This window comes from Gymnoscopelus microlampas (assembly GCF_963454915.1).
Source record: "Gymnoscopelus microlampas genome assembly, chromosome: 12".
NCBI classification, from domain to species: domain Eukaryota; kingdom Metazoa; phylum Chordata; class Actinopteri; order Myctophiformes; family Myctophidae; genus Gymnoscopelus; species Gymnoscopelus microlampas.
In genome coordinates this window covers 11,001,074-11,026,740 of record NC_139949.1, presented here as the reverse complement: position 1 = coordinate 11,026,740, position 25,667 = coordinate 11,001,074, and the positions used below count along the sequence as shown (strand labels likewise).

The window sequence follows — 25,667 nt, the reverse complement described above, 5'->3', positions numbered from 1 at the left end:
CACACACACACACACACACACACACACACACATCTGTCTTATTATCTTTGAATTGTATATCAATTCCAATCGTCACCGGGACGGAATCTCTTCTAAATATTCCTTTGCATAAGTAGTTGTTGTTCAGTGCTGTACATCATGTGTTATCATTGGGATGTTTGGTGTGGATGTGTAGAGTATCCCTCCAAATATTTACCATGGTGTTTTTGCATTGGGCTTTGGATAAGTTAAGAAAATAAACTCAAACTCAAACTCCACCATACAAAGGCTTAACATCTTCACAAATCAACACACTTTTTTAAAACCCCTATACACTGTACTTCATTGACCACGGTCACCCAGGGCTTGCACCTCTCTCGCCTTTATAGCAAATCTCTTGGCCAGAGTGTTTGACTATTATGACATTATGCCCAGAACATGAACCTCTCTCATGCTTACAGTATGTGTCCCCCATACAGGCGCTCTGGTGGCGCAGCGGTAAAGTCCCTGCCCACCACCACGGAGGATGTGGGTTCGAATCCACCGCGGTGCACCCGGCTTTGTCGGGCGTCCGTGCGAACACAATTGGGGAGGGTGATAATTGTAACCTGTCAGCAGGGAGTGTTGGGCGGGAGGAGTAGGACAAAGGCTCTACGTCCTCCCAGTTGGGGCTCCTCACTGGCAGGTGAGTCAGTAAGAAACAACAGCAGTTACAGCATACCAGCATACCTTATGCTGTGCATCCTATATTAACCCATTAAGACCGGGGACGCATCTGTGTCATTTTAAGATTTATTTGGCTATTCAAAAATAGCAGATTTACCAGGCGCTATGAGCTTGTAGATCTGCTATTTTTGAAAAATCTTGAAAAAAATGATTTAAAAAAAAAAAAAAAAAAAAAGGTCTTAATGGATTAAAATTGCCTAATCGGTGAACGTCCCAAACTTGGCACATGGTCTGCCATGAGAACGGTCACACCATAAAAGCTAAATTGCACACACATGGGGCGCTACAGCAGTGTTTAAGGCCCCGTGTCCACTGGGCGTTTTTTTCCTCGGCCGAAAACGCAAAGGCACTCGCCCAAAAGGCGCCTGCAGGCGCCCGAGTTGAAAACATTTTAGCATCCGGCAGGCAGGGGAAAGCGCTTGCGCGTGCACACGCCAGCACAAGGTACATTCCCAGCGCAGCGGCAAGCTGCTGGGGTTTCCAAAAAACCCGTTTTAAAAACATGGATGACCCCTGTGGGAGGAAACCCTATGGGGGCGCCAACTCACTTCAGTTTTTATCACAACAAACTACTGTAGAACTCTATTGGATCTAATGTTTCAATTCAATGTCTGCCCTCTGTCTGTCTGTCTCACACACACACACACACACACACACACACACACATACACATACACATACACACACACACACACACACACACACACACACACACACACACACACACACACGGTGTGTCAATCATGACCCGTTGTCGGACGTGTTTTCCAGCGTTCACCTTTTGCCCCCAATTTGGAGCGGAAGAGATCTGTGAGTTTCTGAGAGACAAGACTGCGTTTACCCCAGGACAGCCTGCAGCTAGCACGTCACTCTGTGTGTGTGTGTGTGTGTGTGTGTGAGCGTGTGCGTGTGCGCGTGCATGTGTGTGAGTTGAGTAGTGGTTATAGTTATGTTTCTTACAAGGCCTTGGTTTGTAGGGAGAGAGAGAGAGAGAGAGAGAGAGAGAGAGAGCTTTATTGTTCCCGCGGGGGATATTCAGTCGCCAGAGGCGACACAAAAGTTCAGATACAGAGAAGTGCAGTATGATACAGCCAGTGCAGCGGCACAAAAACTAGTGTCGATGGTGTCTAAGGAAGAATGAACAGTAGTATAACGACAGTGTATACGACTACACACAGTAACCTGCACTATGCACAAACACACACCCAGTCACAGTGTCATTACAGCATCCTGCTCTATGCAGGAACAGGGCTCAGGTACACACAGTCACAATGTCATTACCACACGAGAATACACTGACGCCAATACAGTCACAACGAGAGAGAGAGAGAGAGAGAGAGAGAGAGAGAGAGAGAGAGAGAGAGGTGGAGGGACAATGAAAGAGAGAGGTACAGAGAGACAGACAGACAGAAATGCCCCGAGTCATTTGCTGCGGGGTGGGGGTGAGGCGTGGCTGCAGACAGCATTCCACACACACACACACACACACACACACACACACACACACGCACACGCACACGCACACGCACGCACGCACGCGCGCACTGTCACACACACACACACTATTCTGTAAAAGATAATTTCACGCTAGAAGCAGTGACGGCTGCTTAGATGTTAACAGATGTATATTTATTCAGTGCTGCGGTCCTGCATTGTTAGAGGGATGTTTTTATTTTACATTTTCGTTGTACTATTGGCTAGGGTTGGGCAAAATGTTTTGTGCCAGGGAAACCCAGAAGAGAAGATTTATGTAAAAAAGAATATATATATATATATTCAAAATGTCCAAACATTTTCAATATTTTTGGGGTTTGGTAAGTGGGGTCCAGGTATCCAAAACCGATATTTAACCCATTAAGACCTGGAACGCATCTGTGTCATTTTAGAATTCTTTAGCTATTCCAAAATAGCAGATATACAAGCTCATTATTTTTTGAAAAACTTGGGTTAAAACCAATAACCGACTAAATCGATCAATTTGATTAACCACTTAATGTTGTATTATACTTGGTTGTACAAGTTCACATCGCCATGCGTTGTGAGTTTGTAGATCTGCTATTTTCACTTTTTCTTCCTTTCTTTCATTCATTAATCGTTATCCAAGCAAAAGTTTGAAATAATCGTGATATTGATTTGAAGTCATATGGCCCAGCCCTACCATTGACTGTGATGCAATGTTTGTGTGATTATTGTGGAACATGGTGTTGGATGCCACGCAGCCTCCAAATCTTCTCATAAATAACACATGCTCTGTTTGGATCAACGGGAAAATTCATGTCAATTTTGATTTAACTCTGAATAAAAAAAGGACCCGGGCCATTTGTACACTTTCCGAGTTATATGACTCTGTACAACTGAGGTAGAATACTGTAATACAGGCCAACATAACCCACACTCAAACACCTACACACACACACACACACACACACACACACACACACACACACACACACACACACACACACACACACACACACACACACACACACACAGTGTAATCTGTGCCGTTTTATTACCACATTGCCCATAACTCTTGGGGTAATTCCAATTTCCATTCTACACCATTCCTTTCTGGGCAGATCTGCTTACAGCACTCACACCTTGTTTTACACGCACACGCACGCGCACGCGCACACACACACACACACACACACACACACACACACACACACACACACACACACACACACACACACACACACACACACACACACACACACACACACACACACACACACACACACACACATGTATTGCTATACATTTGAGGACGGTGATTTTATGCAACCCTATGACCCTAAAGCCAAAAATAGCCGATCTACAAGCTCACAACGCGTCGCAGCCCGATGTGTTGTGAGCTTGTTGATCGATTGTTTTTGTTGGATGACACCATCGCACAACTAAATATAAATCAGGCATAACTCCAACGTTAACCCATAAATCCTAATCACAACCACAACCTGAACATTTTATTCATCGTAAAACCTAACTCTAAACATATTTTTTAAACCATAAATATTTTGAGGACCAGGAAAATTGTCCTCACACTGTCTATTTCTCACATTCAACTATTAATACTTTTGGCCTTCACAAGCATAGTAATAAAAGCACACACACACACACACACACACACTCCTGTTGGGTGCGTCACGTGCGTGCGTCAGGGCGTGGAGTGCCAGTGTGTTATTGGAGGGCTGATATTATGATTATGGAAAGAAGTGCATGAGAGAGAGGAGGGGAGATCACAGTTTCCATACGTTTTCATTGCAATTAAGCTCAGTCTTCAACCACAGGGGTGTTCCTCTAATCAAACACACAGAGCCTTCCCTTTGAACTTTAAGGAGGACTTCACACACACACACACACACACACACACACACACACACACACGCACGCATGTACGCACACACACACACACACACACACACACACACACACACACACACACACACACACGCGCACACACACGCACGCACGCATGCACGCACACACAAACACACACACACAGCTCAAATCACAGAGACAGACACTTTACGAGCTTCCGTGTGTGTGTGTGTTTGTATTACTATACGTGTGAGGACCCAATTATAGTTAGTTGCGCGTCAGTGATACTGTATGTCTAGCCGGCAATTTTTCATCAATTTTTCTGGGTATTTGGGGTTATTTCCGATGCCATCCTAAATGTTTTATGTCCTCGCAAGTATAGTAATACAAACTGTAGTGTGCATGAGTGGGTGCGTACGTGCGTGTGCCTGCATGTGTGCGTGTGTGTGATATTGTACTCCCTAGGGGCCCATAAGGGAAGGGGAACTCACTTTGTTGTCGTGTCGTTGTCAGACTCGCTCTTCAGGTCCAGGAGTTCTGCCTGAGTTGCTTCAAGTGCTGCAAAGACAAAACATTTCATTTCGAACACTGTACTGTACTGTAGCCTATAGTCCATTCATTTAGAACAGTGTACTGTAGCCCAGTGGTTCTCAAAGTGGGGTCCCGGGACCCCTTAGGGGTCCTTGATTGGGTTCCAGGGTTCCAGGGGGTCCCCGGCAAAATCATTGATAGTAAACCAAATGGACCCTTCCCCCTTGTGGGTCTGTAACTCTGAAGTGAACTCTTAACGTAAAGTAAGAATTTTGGGGTCCCAGAGATTTAAAATTGCATCAAATGAGGGTCCGTGCATGGTCTAATGCATGTCAAACCGAGCTGCTACGGACCACTTTTTCCCGTCAGCACCAAATCGAGGGTTGCCATCCATCCCTCGAAATAAGGAATCGTCCCCTGCTTGGAAACTAAAAGACGAGTCTCTTATTGAACTGATAAGGGACAAAATCTTCGAACAAAATGTTCAAATACACAATTCAAACAAATGTTTTTTTTTTCAAAAGTTTGGGGCTGTATTGGCACGAGAAAACATACGCTTACATTGACAAAGCAAGCATGAAACAAACCAAACATAAATGATAATGAAAGTAAATCAAAATAAAAGGGAATTAAGAGATTTGTAAACAGAGCTGTGTGGCATTGCATTAGAAAGAAACTAGCTTGTAAAAAACAGGAGAATTGTGCATTTGCTGTTAGGAACAATTTTATATACAGTACAGTACATGTAAGCACTCAGCAGGGATCACTTGGTATAAAGCAGTGGTTCTCAAACATTTTTGTGTCAAGGACCCCCAAATTGATATGTAATTGGCCTCCTCATCTGAAAAGGTTTTGTGCCAGGGACCCCAGAAGAGAAGATTTATGTAAAAAAATATATATATAAATTTCCAAATTTGTTCAAAAATGACAGATGTTCAAGCTCGCAGCGTGGCACGAAATGACCCGCTGCGAGCTTGTAGATATGCTTTTTTTTTTTAAATAGCCAACATATAAATGGATGGAAGGGTTAAAATGATTGCGATGATATAGTAACTTTAACCGTTTGAGAACTACTGGTATAATGTACAGGAGGTACTCTCCTTAAGGCACTTAAGTACAGTACTCAAGTATGTATTCCGTTACTATCTACTACCACCGCTGGCAGGGAGTTGGTACATGTGGACTATAGCGAGGCTTAGTGAATGATCAGCTAGTTGTGAGGCTGTGGGGCTGGGCTGGGCCGGGCTGATGACACCACATGCAGGCTTCTCCTCCAGTACAGTAAAGGAGACGGTGACAGTACATGAGCAGCGCCCTGCACTTCACGCAAGGTGACAGCTCCCTGTCAGCCCGCATGACGCCGCCTGCAAAGCACTACCAACACCTGATATAACATCCATGGATCACACACACACACACACACACACACTCTGCACGGCCAGCACGAGAGAGAGAGAGAGAGAGAGAGAGAGAGAGAGAGAGAGAGAGAGAGAGAGAGAGAGAGAGAGAGAGAGAGAGAGAGAGAGAGAGAGAGAGAGAGAGAGAGAGAGAGAGAGAGAGAGAGAGAGAGTGTGTGTGTGTGTGTGTGTGTGTGTGTGTGTGTGTGTGTGTGTGTGTGTGTCCTTGTTTTTGGGGCATAGTGAGTGTGTGTGTGTGTGTGTGTGTGTGTGTGTGTGTGTGTGTGTGTGTGTGTGTGTGTGTGTGTGTGTGTGTGTGTGTGTGTGTGTGTGTGTGTGTGTGTGTGTGTGTGTGTGTGTGTTTATGTGTGTGTGTGTGTGAGAGAGAGAGAGAGAGAGAGAGAGAGAGAGAGAGAGCGAGAGAGCGAGAGAGAGAGAGGGGAGAGAGCTGACAAGTACACTTGCCAGCAAGAGAGTGTGTGTGTGTGTGTGTGTGTGTGTGTGTATGAGCGTGTGTGCTTGCGCGTGTGCTTGCGTGCATGAATGCGTGCGCGTGTGTGTGTGTGTGTGTGTGTGTGTACATAGTAGAGAGAGAGAGAGAGAGAGAGAGAGAGAGAGAGAGAGAGAGAGAGAGAGAGAGAGAGAGAGAGAGAGAGAGAGAGAGAGAGAGAGAGAGAGAGAGAGAGAGAGAGAGATAGCGAAAGAGAGAGAGACACACACAGAGAGAGAGACAGAGAGAAAGAAAGAGACAGGGAGCTGACAACTCCACTTGCCATGGAGTGCAGAACAGAACAGAACAGTGCCATGCTGCTGCTATAACAGTCCAGCATGAAGCGAGCTGACACTACAGACATGTAGGCCCTGTGCTGATGATTAGCTGTTCAATCCCACTAGCAGATACACTGGCACACACATATTTGTGGTTGTCCTCGTACAGGCATCTCAGTGGCTCACATGTGTCACTCTATTCCTATGTCTCACAGCGTGACAACAGGAACACCTTCGTCTCTTGCAATTTGTCTCCCCTGGGTTTGTTTGAGGTTGTGTTTTTGTTCGTGTTTATTCATTTTTTTTGCTTTTTACCCATTTTTCTCCCCAATTTAGGTGTGACAGTATGCAAATTGATTCCTTCCCACACACATTTAGTGCTGTTGTATCCTACCGACTCACCTGCCAGTGAGGAGCCTCCACCGGGAGGACGTACAGAACCTTCGCCCTACTCCTCCCGCCCAACACTCCCTGCTGACAGGTGCGAGTCCCCCCCCCCCCCCTCCCCCAGCCCGACAAATATCACCCTCCCCGCTCCGGCTTCCCTCCCCCGAATTGTGTTCGTATAGACGCTCGACAAAGCCGTACACGCGTTTTATACAGTGTTGTGAGAAGTGCTCAATTCTCTCACTACGCTCGCATCGTGTCGTGCGACATAAAACAGCCCAGCTTGTAGAGTGCCGAATTTCGGTGCGCGACATAAAGCTCACAACTACTCGGAATCAATGTCAACGGTATTGCCTATGTGTGCTCCTTGTTTGAAAAGCATCAGTGTCTCATTGGACGTGTACACTAGGGTGCTGAGGGTTTGAAGAAAGCGAGCGCTGACAACAACAGGACAGCCACACCGTCTTTTTGGCATGAAAACCCCAGCAGTATCTTGACACGAGGACAAGGCAATTCATACCTTCAAAAACAATATCTACGGTACATAACCCAAATTTAGATATGGAAGTCGCAGCAATGTCCTCCAGGCTCCATCCATCACTGCAACCTGGCTGTATAGTGTTCGGCATTATTCGTGCATACGGTGCAGTCATACTGTCAACATATACGATACGTATACTGTCCATACAGTTACGTGCAAGGGTTCCCAAACTTTTCAGGACGCGACCCCCCCAAAATAATCCTATTTGAACTGGGGACCCCCCACCCTGACAAGCACTTGGAATTGTAGGCATTACATTTACTTTGACTCGGTTCCACAGATAAATATTGTAAAAATAGCCGTTCTACAAGCTCACAACGTTGTGAGCTTGTAGATCGTCTATTTTCACAATGTTTGCAGCTTTCTTGCGTAATATTTGACAATTTGGCCAATTTGGTATTAAAAAGGTCTTAAAAGTCATTAAATTGTAACTTTAGAAATGTGCAGATAGATACCCTGTATACACTTATACTGTAGGTGTGTTTACTGTTGAGTGAGAAAACAATGTTGCGCATTGAAAAAAATAATAATAATTTGGGAACCCCCTGGGGTCCCGACCCCTAGTTTAAGAACCACAGCTCTAGTGGGCAGATGGAGTTATGTAGTGATACAGTACATACCTTTGATACAGTACATCTGTAGGGCCTGGGTGTCTGCCTCCAATGGGTTCGACACCGACGAGTCCTGTCTCTCGCTGGGCTCACTGTCAATGCAGAGACAACAGAGGTTAGTGTTACATTGATAAAAGCCATGCTCAATTCAGTGTAACTGCAGCTTCAGGACTATGTTCAATCTGGGGTCCCTATCCCCTATAGTCTCGCGTAGCCAGACAACTATTTCACAATCTCCGAATGCTACTGCATAGTGTCTGGAACTACACCTCCCGAAATCCGTGACAGGAAGCCACAGTAGCATCTGTTCGTCATTTCCATTCAAAAAAATGTTTTTCTAAATATCTTTACATTTTATTTTTGAATTTCAAACTCCAGACTGTATGACGGAAGCAGTTGAAAATTGTGGGAGGCAACAGTCTGGTTCGAGAGAACATGTCATTATAGTCGGACATTTTTGAAAATAGCAAAAATAGCCAAGCTCACAACAAGTTGTATGTTTTTTTCAATGTTATCTATAATTGGTCCTCACTAATGCTCATTACAATATGGTACCATTTCTGTCTACATAGTCTGTGTCTCAGAAGTGGGCTGTGGACAGTTCAAAAACCTGCTACCAGTGACATCATCGATGGGGATTCCAGGCAAATAGAAACTGCAGCGTTTATCTTCCTTGAAAGTTAGCATGCTATAATAGAAGCCATGGTTCTTGCATTGATCAAAAATAATAATAATAATAAAAATGGTTCCATCTTATAATAAATATTAATGAGGACCAATTATATGAAGATAGGGTTGAAGATGTGTGAATTGCCCCTTTAACTGGTTGAACAATTGTAAGCAGTGCAATGAGTGCAGCGGTACTGTATGGTAGGTGTAAGATGACAGGTGCATGGTCATTCAAAGTGCCATCATACAATACTTCCACAGGGATCCAGTCCTGCAAGGATTCTATAGGACTCAGAGCTTCAAGCTTCTCAAATACAGAACGTAGACAATGAACATGTGTGTGGTTGAGCATGTACTCATGCACTTTACAGTCTAATGCAAATCTGTTCGTACAATGTACAGTGAAACTCTTCAAGCTGTTCACATGGCTCTGCTCTTAATGTCACCAAGGTGAATGTCATTTGACAGATAAAGTGACTTATTCAGTCCACAATGTTGGGAAAATCAGCTCGTTACGACCCCAAAGTGGTCTAAGAGGGGATGTGGGCATGTGTACATTGAACAGTGGTGGAAAAATGACTTGCTTGAGTAAAAATATCAATACAGTAGAAATACTCGACTGACAAATAAAAGTCCGGAATTCTAAATTTGCTTGGGTAAAAGTACAAAAGTATTAGTATCAAAATACACTTAAAGTACCAAAAGTAGATAGTACTTGTTATGCAGAATGTCCCATTTCACAAGTCTCAGGTTTCAAAAGTATAAAATGTATACAAATCTTTTGAAAATAGCAGATCTACAAGCTCACAAATTGTGAGCTTGTAGATCTGCTATTTTCAAATGGCCAAAATGTATATAGGGCTGAAGATGGTAATGTTTTTTGATGGTGACTTCAGAAGGAAGCGGTCAGTTATGCAAGTAAGTAAGGGAAAGTTCAAACATATACTCTCCAAATAATAGCCACATTTACCTAGACAGCACAATAACACCTTGAGGTAGTGACTGTGATTCTCTGAATTAGAGCACACCTACGTAACACTACAACCGCAACAGGCATCAACACATCTCAAAACTGGTACTGATACAGGAAACAACTCAAACTAATAGTAAAGAACAACTAATGCCCAATCGAAAAGGTTTCACACGAGAAACACAACGCATTATTCAACTGAAAAAAGTCTCTCAACTGTGAAACCACTAGAGCTCAGGATAACACTACAGCTGAAGGTAAAAGTAGTGAAAAGCAGTGGTGTTAAGTGACAACTGTAAGTACATTTACTCAAGTACTCTACTTAAGTACAACTCTGAGGTATTTACTTTACTTGAGTATTTCTACTTTAATTATACTTCAACTCCACTACATCTCAGAGGCAAATATTTTAGTTTTTTTTTTACACTTTGTAAATGACGTGCATAGTCTCTCGAGCCAGACTTTTGACTCACACAGGCGTAGTTCCAGGCTCTATAGCAGGGGTCATCAACAGGGGTTCCGGGGCCCCTAGGGGGTCCTCAGAGTTACTACAGGGGGGGCTGCCAAATCTTTGTGTGATTTCTTTTTTGTACTTAATTTTTAATTAATTAACCACTTGAACCCTAGCATCCCTTTTCTGAGGAGAACTTTAGCCAAAAAATAGCCGATCTACAAGCTCACAACGCCTCGCAGCGCAGGTTTGGTGTAAGAGGGAACAAAGAACCCACCAAGTAAAACAAAAAAAGTTTAATCTGAAACACAATTTTATACAATATAGAGGGGGTCCCTGCTTCATCTCTCTCTCAGCTAGGGGGTCCTTGGCCTGAAAAACTTTGAAGACCCCTGCTCTATAATTGCATTCGGAGATTGTGGAATAGTTGTCTGGCTACCCGAGACTACAACTTTCACAACCACTGGTAAAAAGACTAGAGGTAACTTCTACGCACGTTAAGGACAGACAGACTATCCCATGTCCTTTGACATGTACCAGACCTGTACCTGTACAGGGGTAGAACTTGTAGCTTATATAGTTTGCTCAAAGTGGTGTATTTTTAGGGGAACAAAAGCAGGTGTGCCGTCTACTCTGTTCCGTTCTGTTGGCGAGGTTATTATTAATACCGGAACATCTGGGCCACCCAAGGGGCATCGTTCATCACCGTGCCAGCGCCCTGCCACCGCCGCAGCCAGAGCCATCAATTTGACTCAAAGAGTTAAAGGGAGCCAAGAGCAGCGGTGAGGCGGGGGAATTAGAGCCGCTCTTCTGTGACCGTTATTGTTACACCTGCTTTTTTTTCGTAACGGGGATCGCACACTGCTACTACCGCCGCCAGTACGGTATGAAAGCGCGGACCGTGCTCCTTTTTTCCGACACTCGTAACTTTCCTTCGTTATGGCGGTGGTTCTCAAACTTTTTCCATGTCAAGGACCTCCAAAACAATGTTTTTTTTTGGCTGCGGACCCCCTGTGAAAATAAAGGTTTTGGTGCCAGATCTTTTCAAAAATAGTAGATCTACAAGCTCATAGCGCGGCACTCGGTGCCGCGCTATGAGCTTGTATATCTGCTATTTTTGAATAGCCAAAGTGTGAAATATGGTTCAAGTGGTTAAAATGATTGTGACGCCATATTAACTCATTTTGCTGGAGACCCCCTGGTCCCCGGACCCCACTTTGAGTGGTTATATTATAGGACAAGGGTTCCCAAACTTTTCAGGCCGCAAGCCGCCCCCAAAATACTCGTGTTTGAACTGCGGGGACCCCCCACCGTGACAAGCACTTGGAATTGTAGGCATTGCGTTTAGTTTGGCTCGGTTCCACAGATGCTGAGTGCCAAGCAGGGAAGCGTTAGGTGCCGTTTTTAGAGTCTTTGGTATGACTCGGCCGGGCAAGCTATTTGAGTGCACGGGAGTGTTGGGAAAGTCCCGGAAAAGACGCGCTGTGATTGGCCAGTAGTCGCTTTGAGTGGCAGTTGGGTCAAATGCTCTCCCCAAAACATGATTTGCGATTATGTGCCTATCGGTACGTAACTCGAACGCGGTGCTTAGTCGGCTCAAGCGAACTTCGCAACGTTCGGCGCGGCGACTCGCTCGCTTTGGCTCGCTCGGCGGTGCCTCTCGTGGCTCAAGTTTGCTTGAGGCGGCGCGCATCCGTCATGGTCAAAAACGATACTTTATATATACTTTGCTAGCTCTCATGCATTGAAGGAGGCATGAGCTCAGCTCTAGGCTCTCCCTAGGCTGGCAGAGGGAGTGCAGCGCCCAGGATTACTTAGACAATTGGCACTGGGTGAAAAAATAGGTTACAAAATCGTGGGATAAACATTTCAGGGTTGGTTGATCATTATTATTGTTATTTAGTGCTACGTCCCTATTCTGGTTCTGTCATGCAAAAATTGTCAGATCTACAAGAGCTTGTAGATCGGATAGAGGGGAAAAAAAGGAGTGGATCAAGTCAACTGGTTTAGGCGGTTAATGATTTCAACAGGTGCTGTAGCAAAATTATTGGAGAGGAAAGGTGAATTCATCAATGTATCTGGGACATGTTGAATATGACGGATAACATTATGAAAAATTCAGTATGATGTCAAAAATATCTTTCATATCTTGTAAGAAAGAATAATGAATATATTTTTTTTCTATTTCCATCTAACTAGGTGCAAGAAAGGTTAATGAGGTCAGTTAATTTACATTTGTAGTTTTGCATTTATAGATACAGTATACTGTATTTAGGTTTATATTGATCCCATTTATTAAACAAGAAAGTGGTTTCTAACTTTCCTTGTTATTGAACTGTACCTTAATGCATTCAATCCGTTAATGCATCTGTGTCATTTTAGATTTTTAGCTATATAACTATTATGTCATACTTATATGAGCTTGTAGATCTGCTATTTGTTTTTAAAAATCTTGAAAATGTGTGCAAATCTTTGAATGTGTATGTTTCAAAGATTTGAAACATACCCCCCATTTGAAAACATACCCCCCTGAAAATATTTCCTTCCAGGGACCCCCAGAAGCAACGATTTGAGTTTAAAAAAATAGCAGATCTACAAGCTCACAGCGTGGCACTGAGTGCCGCGCTGTGAGCTTATAGATCTGCTATTTTTGAATAGCCAGAGAAATCTAAAATGACACAGATGCTTGCCCGAATTGAATGGGTTAAGCACACTGTACTGTACCTACTTTTTTTTTAACCTCGCCTCATGGCTGCTTGTTATGTACACACCTGCATATGACGCTGCTAATGTTCTAAACATCATGTACGTACATATCTGCTACTACATACACTATCTGTATTATATCTTTGCTGTCAGGCAAAAACCTCTTACATCCATTATTCTAACCTTTTGTGTTTTTTAAAGATTTATTTTCGGGCTTTTATGTGAGGTTTACACCCGACAGAGACGATATACTGTATACATATATATCTTTTTTTATATACCTATTTCTATCCTGCGATTTTCCCCCCTATATTCTCTCCTACTCCCACTCTACTGTACCTCTATCCTTTCTCTTCTCACGGAAACTACAAAATGATGGAGCGCGCACGTAAAAAAAAAAGAAGCACACCCATTGCTTTACACTTGTAAACCAGTGATGTGACAATAAAGCTGATTCTGATTCTTATCATGGTGTCTGGTCTAGTCTGGTTTCGCCTAGACATTCATGCCGGGCTGAGGCAACAACTGTAGCTTGTGATTATAGCTAAAGATAATGTTACTCACCATCTAATTCACTAGAACATCTAAGAGACATTTCCTCGCTAATGGGTCCCTGAGGGGCCCGGAGGACTACCAACACCTCTACACACCTTTAATGACAGGATGTCACAAAGACCTGAGGACCTCACAGAGAACCTGGCATGATGCACAGACCGACTCAATCGGCAAGCAGTCAGTCTGTGCATGCCAGGTCTCATGTTAAAGGGATAGTTCACCCCCAAAATGCCTTTTTTCCCCTATCGATTAGTCACCCCATGGAGCAGTGTTGATTTTGACAGCAAATTTTGATTTAGTTTTAGTCGTAGTCTTTTGAATAAAATTCCATTTGGTTTTAGTCATATTTCAGTCATCTGAAATGTTTTAGTTTGTGTCTAGTTTTAGACGATTAAGATTAAGATTATAGTTGACTAAATCTACAGTTGATTTAGTCGACTAAAATGTATTTTGGCGGTGCCTTGATGGCGTCGTAACGGCTGATTTTTTACTTGGTTGCACGCTGAAAATAGCCGGCCTACCAGCTCACAACGCGTCGCAGCGCGGCGCGTTGTGAGCTTGTAGATCTGCTATTTTCAGAGCGCAACACCCGAGCGCAACCAAACATAAAACGACTCGTCTTTTAGTTCTACTGGATCTCTTCTCCACTAGCCCCTCCATAACATTTTAGACTAGTTTTTATTTGTTGATGAAATTGTCAATATATTTAGTCTTAGTTTTAGTCATCGTAGCTTAGTTTTCATTTTAGTTATCGTCAGTGAAAAAAGTTAGTCGACGAACATTTTTTGTTAGTTTTAGTCGACAAAATCAAAACTGCCATGGAGACTTCAATTCATGGATATTCTTTTGTTTTTGTCGCATTCCTAAGCCAATAATTTGATGACCGGCAGCGATTCCGGTAGGAGACACAAAGAGTCTCTGTGGAAATAATCTATTATTATGAAAGATAATTGTGGATTATTATTAATGAGATAGTAATGTACTTTGTTTCAAATGTCCTGTTTTCCTTTGTATCTCCTACCGGAACCGCTGCCAACTGGTCCGCTGGTCATCAAATTATTGGCTTAGGAATGCGACAAAAACAAAAACATATCCTTGTATTCAAGTCTCCATGGGGTGACTAATCGATAGAAAAAAAGTTATATTTGCGGTGAACTATCCCTTTAAGGTTCTATTTGGTTTAGAATGATCAATCATTTAGCCAGTGGCTTAGCTAAAGTGATATTGGTCAGTTCAGCCATCTAGAGTAACACTATCTAGGGCAGAGTAAAGTCCCGAGTAATATTCAACCCCTGGGAGTGGAAAATTCTACTCGTATGGGCACATTTTTATACTCTCAAAGTGAAATGAACACTCACATTTTTGTATGCGTACTACAGTGCAAAGTGCACACCTTTGCTCTCAAGCCAACCCTCTCCAAGCTGCTATTTTTAGCATCTGCTGAAAACGGTGGAATCTCAAGAGAGAGTGGAGTTTGGACGAAATACGTAATCGCTGGCACATATTGGCAATTATTTATTTATTTACCTGGCACTGAATGAGTTAATCAATCAATCACATCACGCCGTGGTGTGAAGAAAATGTGATTTTCTTTTTGAATATTTTCGAAACATTTTAACAACACAAATCTTGTATGGGGGTCCCCTGCCGATGGGGGTCCCCTGCCGCAAAAAAATATTTTCAGATGGGAGTCAGCGGCCATACAGTATACATATTGATTTGGGAATCCTTGACATGAACAAAGTTTGAAAACCACTGTTGTATAGAGCACCTCCACCACCCCAAAGAACCAGAGCATTTTGTATGTTAACATCATCACATATGGGGTTCTTCAGGAGCCTTAAGGGGTTTACCTGGTGTTAGGCCTAATAATAACACAAATGAATCACAGGAATCGAAAATCGAAATCTCAGAGAGAGCGTCTCGAACGGCAGCTCAGGGGAGAAACGGCCCGGCGATAAAAATAACACCAGTGGAAGAGAAATGAACAAAAGGGCTGATATCTCTCTCTCTCTCGTCTTGAATCAATATTTGCCCTGCTGGAATGATGGAGTGTTGATAGCGCCACGCCAATGCCCTTCACACAGCCCTCTCTCCACTGGGATAACCTCCTGGGACGCCACGGACCACAGGCCAAACCCCTCCACACTAAAAGACGGTCCGCAAAGTCAAGCCATTGGTTTTTTGGACAATTTTTTTGACAAATTTTTATGTGGAATCTTAAATCATGTTGGTCTGTTATCATCTACTTGAGTCATTCTCAACCACTTAAAGCGGCCCTATGTAACTTTTTTATGAATAAAATGTAATTTTGTCCAATCTGTATGGTAAAGAATACAATATAACTTACACAATTGGGCTGGTTGTCTCCCTGCTCGTCTATTGAGACATTTAGATCGTGTCAAAGGTCATGTCTCACCTATACACAGGATCTGACACAACGTTTGACCTGATCTAAGTCTAAGATTAAATTTATCCCCTGAGCAAGCAGGCAGGCTCTATTAGCTCAATGGTAAAACTGTCAGCACTTGAGCAGGAAACCAGGTTCAAATCCGGGGTAGATGAGGAAAGTTACATAGCTTTAACCACTTGAACACCAGCATCCATATTCTTGAGGGGATACATTAGCCAAAAATAGCCGATCTACAAGCTCACAACGCGTCACGGTGTTGTATGACAAATAGCGGAAATAGCTAATATTTTTTCGCTATTTTGGAATCATTTAAATATTTTGCATTTCTTTACATTTATTATTTGTGTTATTTTTATACTTTGACTATTTAAAAATAGCAGATATAAAAGCTCGTAGTGCAGCACTCGGTGCCACACTACAAGCTTGTAGATCTGCTATTTTTGGAAAATCGTGAAAATGTGTGCAAATCTTAGAATATTATGTATTTTTTCAAGCGAACATCTTTAACTCAAATCTTTGCTTCTGGGGAAACAACATTTTCAGACGGGGGTCCGCGCCCAAATACATATCATTTTGGGTGGTCCTTGACATGAAAAGGTTTGAGAACCACTGATATAGTAATGTGTTTTTTTCAGAAAACTGTTGGGATTTAGAAGACATCTGTAGAATTGGAATTGGAACCTCAGGTCCTAATGGGTGAAAATGACTCGACCAAAAGAAGGACAAGAGTTTCTGAGATTGACAAAAACACACTGAATTTAAACCTGGGATATCCACACACTTCCTCTGTGTCTACTACTAGCATACAGTAGCGTTACAGTACAGTATGTTACAGTATGTACACAGACTGGTTGAGCCACCACAGCACCTGCCATTATGTTTCTCAAGGGTTCTTTTGTCATGTTATCACATGTCGATAAAAAAGCAAAACAAAAAAGTCTTTTGTCTCGTTGCGCTGGGAGAAAAGGCCTTCCCGGGAGGTGTGGTGCGTGTTTTGTAATCATTATTTGAGCCGTGAAGCGCTGCACAGCTATTGTAACGAGACTGTCTGTCTGTCTGTCTGTCTACTACACAGTGTGTGTACAGTATGTACTGTATGTCACTCTGTCCAAATACGTCCACCAGAGGGTGCAGAAAACTCCAAAGCAAACAAACCAGAGAGCTCAAATTAAAGGCCATGAGTCATGCAGCTCAACACACACCTTGTTTTTGACCTGTGAAAGATTAAGGGAAATATTTTCTGTTCCCCAGGGGAAGGGTAATAGATTTCATGGCTTCAGCCAGCTGATAGGCTCTAGAAATTGGGCCCCTTCCGTGCTTCCTTCACAGGTGTTACCAATGACACTAATGAAGGCTCTGTTCCATTTAGTACTGTGTAGCACAGTGGTTCTCAAACTTTTTAATTTCAAGGACCCCCATAACTCTGATAGTGTACAAATCCAGTTGTACACTCTCAGAGTTACACCCTCTCAAGGAACCATGAGGGTCCCTGGACCACACTTTGAGACCCACTAGTATTTCTAGTGAGCCAACATGCACAATATCAGCACCCTGACTCTGTTTGACCAGAATGGAACAGAGCCTTCATTAGTATCATTGGTAACACCTGTGAAGGAATACATACGGCTGCCTCCGGTAGCGCAGGTGGAGGAAACAAGGTTCAAATCCTGCGTCTGCCGTTCTGGTGTGTCCTTGAGCAAGGCAATCACCTGCAATACCCAACATGCTCAAAGGCCTGCTGTTCTGAGGCTGCACGCGGAGCAGAGAATGTAAGCAGGGGAGAATCCCACTCCATGCTCACAAGTCTGTTCTTAACCTATTCAATCCAGGAACACATCTGTGTCATTTTTAGATTTCTTTGGCTATTCAAAAATCGTGAAGAGTTGTGCAAATCCTTGAATATAAATATATATATTTAAAACGAGCATTTGTAACTCAAATTGTTGCTTCTGGGGGTCCCTGGAACTAAATATTTTACAATGTTCGCATTCAAAAATATATATTCAAAGATTTGCACATATTTTCACGATTTTCCAAAAATAGCAGATATACAAGCTCATAGCGCGGCATCGAGTGCCGCGCTATGAGCTTGTATATCTGCTATTTTTGACTAGCCAAAGAAATTCAAAATGACAGAGAAACAATGAGAAGAAGCTGTGTTGTAATTTCGCTGCATCTTTCGTTTTAGCGCAATTAAACACGGGTGCTATTTGGAGGCCTGTTTCAGAAAGCCGTTGGTGCACAATGTGCTCTTTGGACGTGAACTCACCCTCCCTATAATCACAGTGTCCAACCCTGACTATAGACTAGCCTCTGATATGAGCCATTAACCACATTAACCCTGGTGGCCCTATTTTGGGCTTGTCGTTATAGGAGAAAAGTCTCAAAATAACCTATAGGCCTATATCGTTGCTGTCTTATCTCCATGTTTTAACTTTTCGTGTTTTTCTTTTTGGTAAATGAATGCCCCACTTGATCATACTGTACCCGCGTTTCGAGCTTGTAGATCTGCTATTTTAGCATTTTTTTGTATTTGAATCCTGAAAAGTAACAGTTTTGGACATATGAGGTTTCCACCCAACGATTTGCTTAATTTGCTATAATTTATACGCATTGTATGCCAGCGTTGCACAGTGAAAATATCGAATCTACAAGCTCGTACCTTGCAGATCTGCTATTTACATTGTATGGCTGTGTTAGGTTTAAGTGGTCTAGCACCATGGACAGCTACACCGTCGTAAAGCACAACCCACCAATGTTTTAAAACCCTAACTGACAACATTTTTTTTAATATTAAGAGTTGTAGGTATTGGCTTTTTAATAAGACAAGCAATATCATTAAGTCCTAAGGGGGTAATCACCCTCTCTCTCTCTCTCTCTCTCTCTCTCTCTCTCTCTCTCTCTCTCTCTCTCTCTCTCTCTCTCTCTCTCTCTCTCTCTCTCTCTCTCTCTCTCTCTCTCTCTCTCTCTCTCTCTCTCTCTCTCTCTCTCTCTCTCTCTCTCTCTCTCTCTCTCTCTCTCTCTCTCTCCCTCCCTCCCTCCCTCCCTCCCTCCCTCCCTCTCTCTCTCACTCTCCATCTCTCACTCTCTCTCTCTCCCTAAAGCAGTACTTAGCGATCTCCATTGTTGACAGGAGTAGGCTAGTGAGGGCACGCCACACACACAGAGATGCATTGTGGGCCGGTCTAAGATGATCCATTTTACACAGTACATTACCACTCAGGATTCAACCACTTAAACCCTATACTGTATTCACCCCCCCAGGGGGCTTTCCCTCTATATCAAAATCTCTTAAAATAGCCGATCTACAAGTTTACAACACACTGCAAAACGCGATGCTACTGTGAGCTTGATAGATCGGACGCGAGGGTTCATGTGTTTATGCCAGTGAAACATATTTTCAAGCAGTGGTTCTCGAAGTAGGGTCCAGGGACCCCCAGGGTTCCATGAGGGGGTTAGGCCTATGAACTGGACTAATGGTCTTAGTGTTAGTTATTTATGGGTCTATGTGCAATGACAAATGATTATTATTAGTCCCAGTGACACATTTGTTATGCTTTTTATATATCTATCTATCTATCTATCTATCTATCTATCTATCTATCTATCTATCTATCTATCTATCTATCTATCTATCTATCTATCTATCTATCTATCTATCTATCTATCTATCTATCTATCTATCTATCCATCCATCCATCCATCCAGCTAGCTAGCTACAAATATGCTGTGTAGTTTTGTATATTTTGTATCTGCCAGTGTGAACACAGCATTACAGGCCTGTAACTCTGACAGTGTACAAATGGAACCAAATGGACCCTTACGGGTCCATTTGGTTCCATTTGTACACTGTCAGAGTTATGGGAGGTCCTTTGAAATAGCAAAAGCGAGAACCACTGCCATGTAAAGTGATCAGGTCAGTATGAAAACACATGAGATGCTTCTTACCTCTGTTCTTCCTCATGGCCGTCGCTGACGCGCTCCTTCACCTCCTGCTCCTTCTGCTCCTCCTCTTTCTCCTTCTCCTCCTCTTCCGCTTTGTCCCTGTCCTCCTCCTCCCGCGTCTCCTCCTGCGTCTCCTCCTGGCCTAGTTCCTTGGCCTGCTGCTTCAACGTCTTCTCATACTCCTCAATCTGCTGCTTAAGTGCTTTAATTGTCATTTCTGACACGCACACACACATACGCACGCACACACACATACGCACGCACACACACATACGCAAGCACACACACAAACACACGCACACACACGCACACGCACACACACGCACACGCACGCACACACACACACACACACACACACGCACAAGATTTTCAGTTGAAGGGAAACAACGTGTTGATGTACAAAGGAACAAAGAGAATAGGTCATTCCCTTTGTTCCTACATTTCCCATGATGCAGTTGGCAGGTACACCCGTACGTACGGTCTATGGTCGCCATTACATCAAACGGATTCATGTTTTCTGAAGTCAAGATCACTCAATTTGGCCATAAACACAGTGAATAAGGACAATGTCATGGCCACTGATGGAAGCGGCTAAACAGACCAGGATGTAGATGCTGTAGTTTTCCCAAACTTAACTTTCAGCACAACTTCGACTGCCTTTCGGAAAGACAAAGTGCTAACCTTACAATAATGAGACTATGGTGAAAATTGTGACATTTACCCTTTAAAATTCACCATAATATGGATGGTTCACGATGCAGAACAGATTTCCTTCATAGCAACATGGCAGCAGGCCGACTGCTCCAGCCTCAACATTGTGGTCGGTTCGTGAGTTCACACATTCTGTGGTCGGCTAAAACACTGATTTGTTTTGTCAGTTTTCCTGGTCGACCAGAAATGAAGTGAGAAAATGTGGGGAAAGCAACCTATGAGGGTGTTATTCAATGTGAAAATGGAACTAATCTAAATTCTAGATCCCCAAGTTCCAGGAGCCTCTATATTCACGTCTGTCTGTCCGTCTATCTTTCCTTCGCAAATCTCGAGAATCTCTCATCCGATTGACTTCACACTTGGCAGGTGTGTCGCTGAGGACCCAGGGAAGCGGTGTCAAATGTGAAGTCGATCAGATGAGTGGTTTTCGAGAACACTTCATGGGCGCCAAGCAATCAGCCCGCTATTGAACGGCCACACACCCCACACACTGATATAGCCATAATGTAAAACCTTAATGTGCAAACCAGTGGTTCTCAAGCGTCTTCATTTTAATGACCCCCAGCTTGATATGTATTAGGCCAGTGGTTCCCAAACTGAGAAATTTGATGTCTCCCTGGGACCCAAACTAGTGACAATAGCAGATCTACAAGCTCACAACGCATCGCGATGCAACGCGTTGAACTGGTATATCAGCTATTTTCACTGACTCCTTTAAAAAAAACTAAAATGTTTGAACGTTCTATTTAATTTCTGAACATGTTACATTTTTTTTCTTACTTTTTGAAAATGTTTTGAAATAATGATTTAAAAAAAAATTTGTAGTAGAAGAAAAGGGGGAAAAAGGGATATTTACTCATGACCCATAAAAATGGGGCCGCGACCCACAAAAGGGCCCTGACCCACTGTTTCAGAAAGAGTGCATTAGGCCACCGACCTGCCCTTTTTTTTTGTTACCTCTATTTACCCAGGGGAGGTTGGCTGAGCAAAAAAAAAAGTGCTCTTTTTCAGCAATGCCCTGCTTCACATTCACACAAAGCTGACCCAGTACAACCACAGTCGTATACTGTTCCACTGGAGCAGTTTGGGGGGGTCCAGTGCCATGCTCAAGGGCACTTCAGCTGTGTTGGGGGGGAGGGGTAACTGTAAGCTGTGGCCATTCTCTTCCACAATCCCCACCCAGATTTGTCCCTGCCGGTCCGGGGAATCGAACCGGAGACCTTTCGGGTCACAAACACGCTCCACTAACGTTTAGGCCACCCACTGCGCCCATTTGATACAACTGTCTATATCTGGCACCCCAATCTATTCTACACTATAAACTCCTAACTCTGAGAGCGTACAAATGGAACCAAATGGACCAAATGGACCCGTAAGGGTCCATTTGGTTCCATTTGTACGCTCTCAGAGTTACAGACCCGTAACTACCGAAACCCACTTTGACAACGACTGGTATAAACAACCAACGGAGAGTAATGAATAACAGATACGACCAAGTTACTTAATGTGAGATGAGTGCAAATACAGTATATTACTGATTATAACAGTGACTGTTGCTTTGATTTGTATCAGGATCATGTCTACTGTATAACAAGTGCATTGCTGCTTGGCTATACTGTAGCAGTCTGCCCAGCTGGCAAAAGCAGCTTTGCTGGCTCGGTGCCATTAGAGCGTGGGTGTTAATTCCTCCATTTTCTATAGCTTCTGTACATCACTTGGGTCACATCTCTGGTGGGCGTAATGCCCTGACACTTAATACTCCATTTATGCCTTATTTGCACATCTGCCTTATTTGCACATCTTATGTGTTAGTTAGCATATAGTGTGTGCGTGCGTGTGTGTGTGTGCGTGCGTGTGCGTGTGCGTGTGCGTGTGTGTGTGTGTGTGTGTGTGTGTACAAATACAGCAAGCCCAAATAAGCAACTACACTTTAGAAACGCAAGCCTTTCCAGAAAAACAAGCCTAAAGTCGCTTATAAAAAGCAGACAAGGCAACACTGTTTAAACAGCATTGTTTCAGTTGTTTCAGTATTTTACTTCTCTGTCTGATTCAATACGGCTGTCACCTTTGTAATGAGAAATACAGTTACACCTGAAGAGGTGTGGAGCTTCACTACTCTCGCTGCGTGCGTGCGTGCGTACTTGTATTACTATACTTTTGAGGGCCAAATTTCCCCACGAGTATAGGTCCTCACAAGAGAAATGGCTGATTTATAGATTACAAAAAAGACAGCAAAAAAACTGTAAAAATGACATTCCTAAAATGATGATGTCTTCACAAGTATAGTAATACAAACGTGTGTGTGTGTGTGTGTTTGTGCGTGTGTGTGTCTGTGTGTGTGTGTGTGTGTGTGTGTGTGTGTGCGCGTGTGTGTCCATATCAGATACTTCCAACTCCCTAATAGCAAATCAGAGTATATTACTGACAGAAGGAAAGCTTGCACATTTCTTCTTCTTCTCCCCTCGCACTCTCTCTATCTCTCTCGCTCCCTCTCTCTCTCTTCTATGGTGATTTAAACTGTAGCGATCGAGGCCTGACACATAATCAATGCCAACGAGTCCCCCGGGAGCCCTTTTCTCCCCTTAACTGTTAAATTGAACTTCAAACATTTAGGTTGCGGTGAATCGATAGAGGCCCCCCTGGCTGGAGGGAGATAGAGAGAGAGAGGGAGAGAGAGAGAGAGAGAGAGAGAGAGAGAGAGAGAGAGAGAGGTGGTAAGGAGGGGAGGGAGAGAGAAAATCAATGGCGAAATAAAATATTGCCGCTTTCTGAACTGAGTCAATTAGGGTCTTGGCGTGAAGGGGATTCCGGGGAGTACGAGGGCAGAACCCTCTGCTCCCACCCCCCCCCCCCCCCCCCTCCCCTGCCTCCCTGACAGCCTCCTTACAGTAAGGAGGAGAGATACTGATGTAGACACATCATATGAAAGAACCTGTCCAGGAAGTCTGGGTTCTCAGACACACGAAAAGAAAAGTATAGCGTGGTTTAATCCATTAAAGACCGGGAACGCATCTGGGTCATTTTAAGATTTATTTTGGCTATTCAAAAAATAGCAGATATGCAAGCTCATAGCGCGGTACCGAGCTTTGTGCAAATCTTTGAATATATATATATATTTAAAGCGAACATTTTTAACTCCAATATTTGCTTCTGGGTTGGGGAACCTGGAACACGATATTTTGAGATGGGGTCCGCGGCCAAATACATATCATTTTGGGGGTCCTTGTCATGAAAAAGTCATGATGCCATGATGTAACTCCAAAGGTGCACAAGAAATCCGAAATAATTGCTCCATTGATTAGAAATTGACCATTCTAAATATGCTCCTCATTGACTTACATTGTACGGTTAAACAGCTCTCAAAGTCACTCTTTTAGCACACATGTTTTGTTAAATAAAAATGTCAACTTCCTGCTGATTTGACTATTTGAAGATCCGGATCCAGATCCGTGAATCCAGTCCAGGTTTTCTTCTTGTCCACCTTTGGAGTTACAAGGTAACTACACAACCCAAACCTCTACCAAAGTGGTCTAGCCCTTTAAGATAACTGATAGTTTCTCGTGAAGAGGAAACCCAAATATTGTAAAGGGATCACATTTTTGATGGGCACAAGTGCCAAGTGGTGTAGACTACAATATAGTGTGACAGAAAGATATCTCTATTGAAGCTGCTCAGAATCCCCTTTCATAGAAAAAAACTAAAGAAAATCTTTCCATAACCGTGTCACCAAGGCTGTCAGTATAAGGCTAATCTGCACTTCATTGTAAACCATTGTACGAACAATCTTATATGCAGCTTAAAAAGTTTCCATTGCCATCAATATGCGGAGAATTTCCATGTCCCCTGGATACTTGATAAATTACAATAAAATTAAACTATCGTGTAACAGAAGAACTGACTTTGTGCAGATGTATGGGTTTGATTTGACAGCAGCGAGCAGATGTTAAACAGTGTATGTACTGTATGGGTTTGGTTTGATATCATACTAACAGAGGTTAACCCATTAAGACCGGGAACGCATCTGTATTTTTGGATTTCTTTGGCTATTCAAAAATAGCAGATCTACAAGCTCATAGCACGGCACCGAGTGCCGCGCTTCAAGCTTGTAGATCTGCTATTTATTTTTTTTAATCATGAAAATTTGTGTTTAGTTTCAATAGTTTGAATATATATATATATTTTAAAGAACATTTGTAAATCAAATCTTTTCTTCTGGGGATTCTACAAATGTCTTCTAATGCCTAATTTCTTTTTTAACATATGTTGCTATAATATCAGTGGTTCTCAAACTTTTTTCATGTCAAGGACCCCCAAAATGATAAGTATTTGTCCGCCGACCCCCCCATCTCAAATTATGTTGTTCCAGGGACCCCTCATGCTCATGCAAGCTCATGCTACAGTATGGGCTTGTAGAGTAGCATTTTTTTTTAATAGCCATTGAAATCTTAAAATGACACAGGTGCGTTCCTGGTCTTAATGGGTTAAACAGTGTACGTCTGGGTTTGGTTTGACACCATATACTGACAGAGGTTAACAGTATATTATATGGGTTTGGTTTGATAAATAGGCTACCATACAGGTTTGGTTTTGACACCATTCTAACAGAGGTTAAACAGTATAATATGGGTTTGGTTTGACACAGAGGTTAAACAGTATAATATGGGTTTGGTTTTGACACCATACTAACAGAGGTTAAACAGTATTATATGGGTTTGGTTTGACACCATACTGACAGAGGCTGAACAGTGAACAGCAGAAAAAAACAACTGGTACCGTGGCTGTGAAGCTGGGCTTTGTCCTGTGTGCAGGCCTCCAGGGCCTGCCGGAGGTTCTGGTTATCCGTCTCCACGTCGTGCATCTTCTGCACTGTCAGCTGGAGCTGCTGGTGCGCCTCCAACACCGGCATGGGGTCTGTGGGGAGAGAAGAGACAACGCTACATTAACCACTTGAAACCCCCATGCAGCATGCTTTTTCTGGGGGGA

General features: G+C 43.1%; 1 protein-coding gene across 5 annotated transcripts in view; it reads right to left on the bottom strand.

The window, feature by feature from the left end:
- The window catches only part of cux1a (cut-like homeobox 1a), a 263,240-nt gene that overhangs the window by 82,921 nt on the left and 154,652 nt on the right, over positions 1-25,667 (bottom strand). For all 5 annotated transcript variants that reach the window (XM_084075026.1, XM_084075025.1, XM_084075027.1 and 2 more), the window contains exons 5-8: positions 25,458-25,595; positions 19,977-20,190; positions 8,274-8,356; positions 4,521-4,587 (exon numbers count right to left, since the gene is read on the bottom strand). In XM_084075026.1, the coding sequence (XP_083931152.1) occupies positions 4,521-4,587; positions 8,274-8,356; positions 19,977-20,190; positions 25,458-25,595 (502 nt within the window). The remainder of the gene's footprint in view (positions 1-4,520; positions 4,588-8,273; positions 8,357-19,976; positions 20,191-25,457; positions 25,596-25,667) is intronic.